This window comes from Malus domestica, chromosome 16, assembly GCF_042453785.1.
Source record: "Malus domestica chromosome 16, GDT2T_hap1".
Classification (NCBI taxonomy): Eukaryota; Viridiplantae; Streptophyta; class Magnoliopsida; order Rosales; family Rosaceae; genus Malus; species Malus domestica.
This window is the reverse complement of record NC_091676.1, coordinates 16,833,673-16,844,526: the sequence shown is the minus strand read 5'-3', so window position 1 is coordinate 16,844,526 and position 10,854 is coordinate 16,833,673. Positions and strand designations below refer to the sequence as shown.

The 10,854-nt window shown below is 36.7% G+C and overlaps 1 protein-coding gene across 2 annotated transcripts; it reads left to right on the top strand.

Annotated features, from left to right (window-relative positions):
- The first annotated feature begins 7,973 nt into the window (after positions 1-7,973).
- On the top strand, positions 7,974-10,507 carry LOC114819145 (protein IQ-DOMAIN 19-like). Of its 2 annotated transcripts, none has more exons than XM_029096344.2 (4): positions 7,974-8,660; positions 8,838-9,074; positions 9,279-9,980; positions 10,070-10,507. In XM_029096344.2, exons 1-4 carry the CDS (start codon positions 8,208-8,210, stop codon positions 10,088-10,090), a joined length of 1,413 nt encoding a protein of 470 aa, XP_028952177.2. In that variant the 5' UTR covers positions 7,974-8,207; the 3' UTR covers positions 10,091-10,507. The 2 variants fall into 2 exon arrangements, with proteins under 2 accessions (XP_028952177.2, XP_028952176.2); XM_029096343.2 differs by having other exon boundaries at positions 7,997-8,660; positions 8,838-9,167.
- Positions 10,508-10,854: the final 347 nt, after the last annotated feature.

The window sequence follows — 10,854 nt, the reverse complement described above, 5'->3', positions numbered from 1 at the left end:
GCTTTGTCATTGCCCAAATGAGAAAAACTTGCTTTGATCCGTAATGGATTGAAGTGCGCTTGCCTTGTCATTGCCCAAAATGAGAAGAAAAACTTGTTTTGATCTTCACTGGATTGAAGTGTGCTTGCCTTGTCATTGCCCAAAATGAGAAGAAAAACTTGTTTAATCCTTCAAGGGTATTTCTTCTTATTTTGTTGAGTCACACGCCATGTGTACAATTTGTACAACACGTGGCATATGCTATGTATGCCCTGACACGTCAAAACTTTAATGCGTTGGTGAACATTTGTTTTCACCGAAATTTCGATCTCTACAAGGATCATGCTACTAGAAATATCATTTCAAGAGCTTAACTTCTCTCATCAAAGGTTTGCTCATTCATATGTATTTCATGCCATTATTTTCAGTTCATTTTGTCTAGTGGTTCTGTCTAGTCAAAACTTCTCGCTGCTTTCACGCAAGCTGGGCACATACTTTAAAACAACCCACATGCGCTTTTGATAGCCTTTTCCCGAAAATGGATTTTCAACTCTAGATATTTCCATATTGATTTTACACTAGACACGCGGCTTTTATGGTCCTCTTTTTGTCTGAACATCAAGTCCTCTTTAAAAGTTAATCTAGGGTTCATTTGTTTTTGGGTTTTGAGATTGAAAATTTTTGAAAGCTTTATTCTTCATCTCCATCTTAGATCTCCTAGAAGCATTAGGCATATTTTATGGGTAGTGTTCTTCATTGAATATTTCTAAACCTATCTTTGAATTTGCTTGCTTAAATTCTTTTTATATGCTCATTTGTTTTGGTTAGGAGTTTTACTTTTTTTTTTAAATGGTTGATTTTAGCTTTGAGCTACCTCTTGTGTTCTTACTTGACAAAGCAAGCCATAAAATCACACTCATGCATTAAATACCCACATAATTGCATATCATGGTAGAATTGTTTTTGTGATTTTGAATTCTGTTTTAGGTCAAGTTTTTCCAAGTTTCAAATCTGTGAACTAACCTATTTTTGGATTCTCGTCAGTTTCATCTTTCAAGTGTTTGATTGGTGAAACTGACTAGACATCGAATCCAGATTTGCATATCATTGTCATATCATCATATGCATAGTTTGTGTGTTGGACTATGCTACATGGTGTGAAAAGTTTCAAATCTTTTTTAATGCACAAAATTCAAATGCAATTGATTGCCTCACCATTGAATTGGGGGCTCTCTCATGGAATATGGTTGGTGAATCTATGGTAAAAGCAAAGTGTGATTGGACCCCAAGTGAAGTCACATCGGCCATGGCTAATAGGAGAGCAAGGAATGCTATTGTCATTGCCATCTCTGGCAATATCAAGTCTTGTCCAAGTCATTTTTTATTTCTAAAGTTTATAATGAATGTATGGTCGCTCATTATGCTCTTTATGTCCCAAAACTAGATGTTTGGTACCTTGACAATGAGTGTTCCTATCTTATGATTGGTGACAAAGATGTCTTCTTGTCCTTTGCACCTGTCAATAGCGATGAGATTGAGTTTGGTGAAGGTTACATGGCTCAGATTGCTAGAAAATGGATAGTCAAGAATTCTGGTCTTTCCTCAGCTTGAAAATGTTTATTATGAGGCTGCATTGACAACAAGCCTTTTTAGCATCGGCCAGCTTTGTAATGATGTTGCTGATGAAGTGTGTTTCTCCAAGAAGTGTTGCAGATTTATTGTTAAAAATGGAATGAACTTGCTAGTTGTTCCAAGATCAAAGGATAATTGATGCAATCTTGTTTTTCCTCAAGGTAGGAGTCTCTTACACTGGAATTTCCAAAGCTCATCTTTTGGTTGAAATGATCCCCAGTGCTCAAGCTTTAATGATGTTTCGTGTTAAGATAAAGACAATGTTGATTACTAGATGTATTGAAAATCCCAGGTATGCTTCTCTTTCTTATATGAATGCAAATTGTGATCTTGTCATGTTTACTTGTGTTTTTGTGTTGTGGTTGTTATATCTATTCAATAATTTTGGGGTGAAACAATTAGCCATTCATTGTCATTGTGAGTCTGTGGTCATGTGTGTGAAATTGAATTTTTGGAAGAACCTTGTCCAACATTTAACAATCAATTTTGTTTGGAACACAATTTCACAACTTTGGAGGGTCTATGGAAAGAAAATTTATGTTCTAATCTCAGTATCAATTGAAAACATGTAGCTAACCATCTCACAAGTACTTTTGACAATCGAAGGCTTAAAATTCCTTGACGGTTTATTGGTCTCTGTGCTATTAATTGAATAGATTGAATAACTATGCTTCCACGTTTTTCTAGCATGTTTTGTTTCTGTGATTGTGTTTGTCTTGTCTATCAACTCATCAAATAATACTGTTTTGATCTCTATATGCATATCTTGATTATCATACATTGTTAGTAATTTATGGATAAACCTTGTAGAATTTTTCACTGTGATATCAAAGGTTCTCCCTTTTTACTTCAGATAGCCTCTGAACAAATATTTTTCTTACCACATAAAAGCTTGAGTTGATTTGAGGGTTAAGTTCACTTTGGTCTTGATTGAGTGATAATGACTTTACTTACTCTATAATCTAGACCATATGTCATTTCTCTTCTTCTGTTAGTCTTATCCCTAAATCAAAACAAAAAATTCAAAATGGGAGAGAGTTGTATAAGAGAGGTGTCTTCAAAAAGAAATCGTATATATCATGAAAAATGGGAAAATCCCATCAATTTGGCTTTCCATGCAATGTCATGAGGTTGTGCTTCAAGATCCCCTCTAGGTCATCACTTCAAAAATCTAAAAATCAAATGGTGTCTCATAAAAAATTCACCTTCATTCAAATGACCTTGGCATATCTTAAATCGGGGCCTCACTCAAAGTTCCACATCAATGTTCACTTCTCTTTCAAGGCTTGTATCTTTCTTTTTGCGAGTCTTGTCCTTTGTTCATATTATGTAGGAAGTGTTGTTTCTTAAGCTTAATAGATTATTCAAAGTTTGGATAGCTTTTGAATTAACTTTGGGCCTAGTGGCATGGAGCTATGATTTCAAGAAGGCCATCACATGTCCCTCTTCCTATACCTTGACACATCATTGTTACATCATGAGCAAGTGTTAATCTTAGTATTATTATCCATGTATGACCTTGAAGATTTTTCTGTTAAGAGTTGCATTGCATGTTTCTAATTCAAGTCCTTATTTTCTGTTACTCTCTCTTGGAAGCATAGATATTGAAGCTATTTCTTCATTAATTTCCTTTGTGGTTTGTCTTGTTAGCTGTAGTTTATTGGTGCTAAGCTTATGACTATCTTTTATGATCTTTTTTACTTCTGAGCGGTGTCCCAATTGGTTGTATACTTTGATTTGAGCTCGTGCAAAAAACTGTTTTTAAATGGACAATTTTCTCTTCTGTCAAGTCACTGGTTCTCGTTAGAAAAGTGAAAAATATTGAGGGTATTTTTGTCAATGATCTTTATGTTTTTAACTTCCTCATCCCAACCAATTCATGTCCCTTCTGGTTCAGATCTCTTCACAGTATCCTAGGCATTTATCTTCTCTAACATCTCTAGGGTTTCACTTTCACCTCCGTTGCTAGTATACACCCTTCAACGTTGTTCACTTGTTACTATGACATAAAAGCCTACCATAGTCAAGCCTAATAGGACCCCACTGTTCCTCTATCAAAAGGTCAAGCCTACAAGTCATGTCTTAAATAATGGAAATCTAATTCTTGATGCAACCAAAAGTTTTGCATGCTATGGTCTCTTTCTGATGTGCCTTTTAGATATTGGATTCTTCACTCCATACTTTTAAAAGGGGTCTCACTATTTCTTATTCCCTTCATGGCTTGTGGTTTAACTGTTGCTTATTGGTGCAATGATTACAACTGTCATCATGTCCTCTATCTTTTTACGTGTTTGCACAAATATGTTTGAGTACATTGCTTTATGCTTTTGCACAAAACCATTTGTAATTGGACATCTTCCTTTTTGCTATGTCATTGTCCCTCGTAAAAAAATAAAAATGAAATCTTTTAAGGTTTTCACTATTGGTGCTTGTTTCAAACCGTGTTCTTGGCTTCTAAGGGAGTTTGTTTATATGAAGAGCAACATTTCTGGGAGAGTTCAATTATACCACATGCATCCTTTGTGGGGAGTTGGTTCACTTACCTATGCTTAATTGTTACTACACTTTGCTTGGGCGTACTCATATGATGTATTACTCTTTGTTATGCGTTGTGTTTTTGCTATCCTTGCATTGTGTATTTGCTGCAAATTTGGGCATTTCCGATCTAGTGCCGCCACTTAGTTTGTAGACTTCTAGGTTTATGAGGGAGTTTGTGTCTAGGATAGTGTTAATTATGGAGGTGTTCAAATAAACTTGACCTATTTTGGCTTTGTTGTTTTTGAACCTCTCTTCTGTTGAACTTTGTTTGTGCTAATCTCGAGTTAGTTTGCGTTGGGTGACTATCTCTGACGACGAGTTCTATTCTTTGGAGTTATGTAATTTTGTTTCTCTCATGCGTTTTAACTTGAAAGTCATTGAGGTATTGCTTATGGAGGAATGAGTAGTTGAGAGTTAGTATCATAGGAGAGTACTAATCTTAGGCGAGTTCAATATCTATTACGTTACTTTTGAAACTCTCCTTTGCTGACTTTGTTGTGCTACTCTTGGTTTCGCTGTTGTTGATTTTCTTGAACAAATGGGTGCTTTGAACTGATTACATTGACATGCTCTTGTGCTTTTATTATTTTGGTACTGAGAATTGTACCTTGTGCTTAAACTCCATTGTTGTTAGCTCTTATATACTTCATTTGTGGTTGGATATTTCATTGTTGAGCTTACTTGACATATACATTTATTGTGTTTAATGAAATTGGCATATCATTCATTAAACATCGTTTGTCTTTGCCATGACAAAATGGGGGAGAAAAATGCAAATTTGAAAATTTGCGTTGTGTTGCAATCATGTACAATATGCTAAACAATTTACTTCCTTGCAATTGCTTTAACCATGATAAATTTTCACTTGTTCTTTGTCAAGAGTTCTTTTTTGCAAGATTCGTCCTTTGTGTTCTCTTAAGTGAGGTTGAGTGAATTTAGTTATAGAGTTTGGGTTATTTTGTCAAGGAAAGCCAAATGAGGAGATTGTGAAGTTTAGATTTATTGTTTGGCTTCCCTTGTCAATTGTTGTAAATGGTACCACACATGCTCTAGTTAGTTTTAGGGTTAAAATACTACATTGGGATCATGATGCTGGAAATATCATTTCAAGAGCTTAACTTCTCTCATCAAAGGTTTGTTCATTCATATGCATTTCATGCCATTATTTCCAGTTCATTATGTCTAGTGGTTCTGTCTAGTCAAAACTTCTCGTTACTTTCACGTGAGCTAGGCACACACTTTAAGACAACACACATGGGCTTTCTTATAGCCTTTTCTCGAAAATGGATTTTCAGCCTTAGATCCTTCCAGATTGATTTTGCACCTGACACGTGGCTTTTATGGTCCTCTTTTTGTCAAAACATCAAGCCCTCTTTAAAAGCTAATCTAGGGTTCATTTGTTTTTGGGGTTTGAGATTGGAAATTTTTGAAAGCTTTATTCTTTATCTCCATCTCAGATCTCTTAGGAGCATCAAGCATATTTTATGGGTAGTGTTCTTCATTGAATATTTCTAAACCTATCTTTGAATTTGCTTGCTTAAATTCGTTTCATATGCTCATTTGTTTTGGCTAGGAGTTTTACTTTTTTAGAAAAGAGTTGATTTTAGTTTTGAGTTACCTCTTGTGTTCTTACTTGAAAACCCAAGCCATAAAATCACACTCATGCACTAAATACCCACATCATTGCATATTAGGGTAGCATTGTTTTTATGTTTTTTATTTCTGTTTTAGGTCAAATTTTTCCAAGTTTCAAATCTATGAACTGACCTGTATTTGAATTCTCGTGAGTTTCATCTTTCAAGTGTTTGACTAGTGAAACTAACTAGACATCGAATCCAGATTTGCATATCATTGCCATATCATCATATGCATAGTTTGTGTGTTGGTTTTGGTGCCACAAGGTGAAGAGTTCAGGAGGAGCTGCCATCTTGTGATGATTGGAGACAACACTATATCGGTGCCACAAGGTGAAAAGCTCAAGAGGAGCTGCCACTTCATGAAGTCCGAAGGAATTCATCTCGTGTAAGGCAATGTTGCACAAAGGTAAAGCTACTATGTAGATAGGGATCTAAGAATTGAACTTGTGTGGTCTTTGTATGAACCTTGAATATACTAGTGGATTGGACTCAGTGGAAAGTCCCCTATTTTTTTAACCCAGATGTGGGTTTTTCCAGCAAAAAAAAACTTCCTTATGTTCAACACTATACATAGCATCCTTTATGACCAAATAATCATTGCTAGAGATAAACGTTGTAGGATTTGCTAGGATTGACACGTTGTTATCCAACAGTTTAGGTAGGTGGTGGAAGAAGGAAGACCACTATGACTATGTAGATGATGTGCAATAAAAGTTTTGAACAAAAAAAAAATCTAATTTCATACGAAAATGAACAAACAGAAGACCAACATGGCTCTATTGTTCTTCGACTTTGGCTTGAACGAAGAAGAAAGAGAAAATAACTTTCTTTCTCCATTTCACACGTAACCAACTCCCCATTTTCTTTTTCTTTTTTAATTTTGTCTAATGGGATTGTGCCACTTAGCATTTTAATTAATATAAGATGATGTATTACTCTACCAATACTTTTTATACTATATGTCTGACACTGTCATTTCCTGTAAATTCACTATTTATTCATAAGACATAAGAAAAATATTTCATAAGGTACTACGAAATCGTAATCACTTGAACTGTCATCTCATACCATCAAATTCACTAAAATACAAGTTTACACACCCGTTTGTATAAATCTATGATATATAAAATTTTACTTAAATCCGCCTAAGACCGTCTAGGCATATAGGCACTAGGCGTAAGTCTACCATTTGATTAGTGCCTAGCACCTCGCTTACCTTAATTAGGACCACCCGATGTAAGAATTCTAGATCTGCAACTACCTATAATCTTAGTATTATATATACCAAGCATAAAGTCAATAGGACGCATACTTGGTGGGCGGTTTTGGAATCAAAATCTAACCTTCTCACAATCACAGATTCATAGCTCAGCTCTCCACTTTCACTTGGGATGGACCAAAAGAATAGAAAACCGTAGCAAAAACTCCAACGGCTGGGATTTTGCACGAGCACGTGATAAAACCAGAACCCCCTTAACTCACAACACTTCGTACGTGGAACCCACACCCCGCATATGGCCCTATCAAATTTATTTATAAAAATCAGATACCCAATCATGAACCTCCGAGTGGACACATCCCTCACCCCGTTTAAAAAGAAGAAGAAAAATGAGTTTTTTACAAGGATGCTGCCTGGGCTCGACCTATTTTCACATGCTTTCTGATCCGTCCCATTCTATATATGTTATTTCCTTGATGACTATACATGATGGGAAGAAATTTACATGTACCTTTTTTCTTCGGATGTTAAGTGTTTATTTTTTATTTTGAATTGAATAAATCATAAAATAACATATTATTAGGAATTGATTTATTGAGGTAAGGTGGGTCAACTAAACTCTTAAACTTAGAAATCTTCCATGAAAGATCTGGGTTTTTCCTTTTAAAAATCTAAGATGCCCTTGAAAGTTATCATCTAACTGCTCGACGAATTGCCTATGTGGCTGCTTGTCTCATGTCTTTGTTTACGGTGTTATCGGCATATGTTGGCATTTGTCGACATGCTCGCTTAAAAAGCATTCCCAAAAAAAAAAAACAAAACAAACAAACAAACCACTAAATATATACGAATGCCTAACGATACGGAAATCTAATAATATCTATGGTGATGTCAAAATCAGAATTACCTCAAGGAAAAATAAAAGGTTACTAGCTTATAATATATCTGAAATGAAAGGCAAGGAATCTCCGCCAATAGTATATGTTCCATGAGATAGACTGCTACTAGCCTATTGGGCAGCTTCCCCAACCTGTTTAAGGGAGATTAGCAATTAACTGGTGTCTTCTAACTACACTGTTGAAAGCTACATATCAAAGAAGAGATCTATCTCATCTGCCTATAATTTCTCATTTGTTGCTTTCTTCATTCTACGTTGTTGGTCAATCAATGGCAGCTTAGAAGAACAACGAGAGCTAACAGAGATGGGAAAGACAGGCAAATGGCTTAAAAGCATCCTGACAGGGAAGAAAGACAAGGAAAAAAACCCCACAAATCAGAATTCTTCAGTTGCAAGTCATGAAAATCTCACCAGTCCAATTTCCAATTCTTCAGAGACAACGCCAAAAGAGAAGAAGAGATGGAGTTTCAGAAGATCATCAGCCACAGCAGCTGCTCCAAAGGACTCCAATTGTGTAGATGCAGTGCCGGCCACACCACCACCTGTATGCATGAGCACATTGGAGTCTGAGAATTATGAGCAGAAAAAGCATGCCATGGCTATGGCGGCAGCTACAGCAGCGGTTGCTGATGCGGCTGTGGTTGCTGCACAAGCCGCAGCTGCTGTGCTGCGGCTAACAGCAGCTGCCAACGAGAAGGCCGGTGCAAGTGAAGAAGCAGCTGCAATAAAAATTCAATCCGTCTTCCGTTCATATTTGGTATGCAACTCTTGATTCCCTATTGATGTTGAGAATTTAAATTCCATCTGGCGGTTCTAGGACTCTGCTTTTATTTCCAATTGATTTTGCGTTGGATGCTCTGACTCTTTTTAGGTACTGTAAATGATCAAATGTCGAGAAAATGAAATGAGTACTATTGCATTGGATTTGTTACAGGCAAGAAAAGCACTGTGTGCGTTGAAAGGACTAGTGAAGTTGCAGGCATTGGTGAGGGGTCACCTGGTGAGAAAACAGGCCAAAGCTACTCTAAGGTACATGCAGGCATTGGTGACCGCTCAGGCTCGAGCTCGAGCTCAGAGGATCCGGATGGTCGAAGACAAAAATACTGTCAATCCTAGACATTCCACCCCCAGAAGATCTTTACAGGAAAACCGGTCCAGGCATACGTATAACGTAAATTCAATGATCCAACTCAATGCTCTTTGTTTTGTTTTGATTTTATTGTTTCATGATACAAATGATAGAATCAGAACTGCAAGTGCATGGGTAAACGCTCTTAACCAACTGAGTTTAGCTTCGAATTTCAGTGTTGTTTCTCTTATTGCATAAATTTCTCATTAGACTAATGTTTTGCGATGTGGTTATTTATAAATGTAGGAAATGGCCAGAGGAATTGAAGAGAACATTAAGACCGTGGAGATGGTTCTTGGTGAATCAAAAGGAATTTTGAAGAGCAGAAACAGCAGCTATTCAAATCACTCGCAAACAGAGAGAACAGAACAACATAGATTTTCAACTCAGTATGCACCAAATCAAGCATACTCAAACCAAGAAACCTACCAGCAGGCCTCTCCGGCTCCATCAACGTTGACTGATAGGAGCCCGGGAGCCTGCAGTGCACATTTTGAGGACTACTCTTTTGGAACAGCTCAAGGCAGCCCTCAGTGCTATTCTGCCATGTCCAAAATTGATCCCTCAAAAGCTCCTTTCGCCTTCCCTAGGCCGGATTATGGAGAGCCCTTGTCCTATGACTACCCTTGGTTCCCAAACTACATGGCCAACACACAATCTTCAAGGGCGAAAGCCCGATGGCAGAGTGCACCGAAGCAAAGGCCTATTGATACAGTTGAGAGGCCGCCAAGCCGGCAGCGGAGGGCGTCAATGGAGGGAAGGAACATCCCAAGGGCTGTGAGGATGCAGAGGTCATCTTCTCATGTGAGTTCAACTGCTCAGGGTTATCAATACCCTTGGTATACCAAGCTTGATAGGTCCACAGTTTCACTCAAAGAAAGTGAGTGTGGCTCCGGCAGTACAGTGCTCACGGACACCGATTACTGCAGATCTCTTGTTGCATATGAAGTGAGTATTGCTCAACCTAAAATCATAATATTTGATAAATCTTCAAATCTAATATCTGATCAGGTTTAAACATTTTTTGGGTTTTGCAGGCACATAGAAATAGGTACTAACAACTCATCCATTCCAATAATTATGCTTGGCCCAAAGCATAAGACTAGGGATAGAGTAATTAGAAGAATGCAAACTCCAATATGGAATGGACAAATACAGTGAAGAACTTCCTCTAGGTGGTGCAACGACCTCTTTTTATTTATTATTTTCTTTTAACTTCTTTCGGTTCGTGTGTCATTATAACGAGAAAATCTTGTGTGTCATCGGATATGCACCTAGTGATAAAGCAGAATCTTTATGTCGCAAGAATGTGTGATTTATTTTGTTCCTTCCTTATGTAGTGTCCCATTTTGCATTTGATGTTTGTAGACATTGTGGCTAAATGTTTTGGTGAGTTTATATGTTTAACTAAACTTAAGAGCAGATTTTATTGAATCTGTCTATATAGAAATTCAGAACGTATGTTCCTAGATTAATGTCTAATCTATGGCAACAAGAAAAATCAGAAGATAGGATGTTAAGAACTAAACTCTCATCCTTCAACAACTCATAAATAAACACTTTACACTCAAATTTTAAAATTATAAATCAATCAGTGATTTGTTTAATATAGAAAAATTCAAAGTTCAATTAAAACACTAAATTCGCTCGCATCGCTTATAACAATTAAATAACTAAACGATTTTTTATTTGTTTAATTTTTAATAAATAAACTATACAGTTACCTTAAAATTAAATTTACATTGCAGGACATAAAATTGAAAGAAAAAAAAATTGTAAGGTGAAGACCTGGATAAGGGCAGAATGGGTTTCGGCCAGACAA

What these genes read in the sequence shown, in the direction of transcription:
- LOC114819145 (XM_029096343.2), top strand. Translation starts at nt 8,208, where the DNA reads ATGGGAAAGACAGGCAAATGGCTTAAAAGCATCCTGACAGGGAAGAAA. An exon ending in TCAGAACTGCAAGTGCATGG is followed by an intron (nt 9,168 to 9,278) that starts GTAAACGCTCTT and finishes TTATAAATGTAG; the next exon opens with GAAATGGCCAGAGGAATTGA. An exon ending in GATCTCTTGTTGCATATGAA is followed by an intron (nt 9,981 to 10,069) that starts GTGAGTATTGCT and finishes TGGGTTTTGCAG; the next exon opens with GCACATAGAAATAGGTACTA.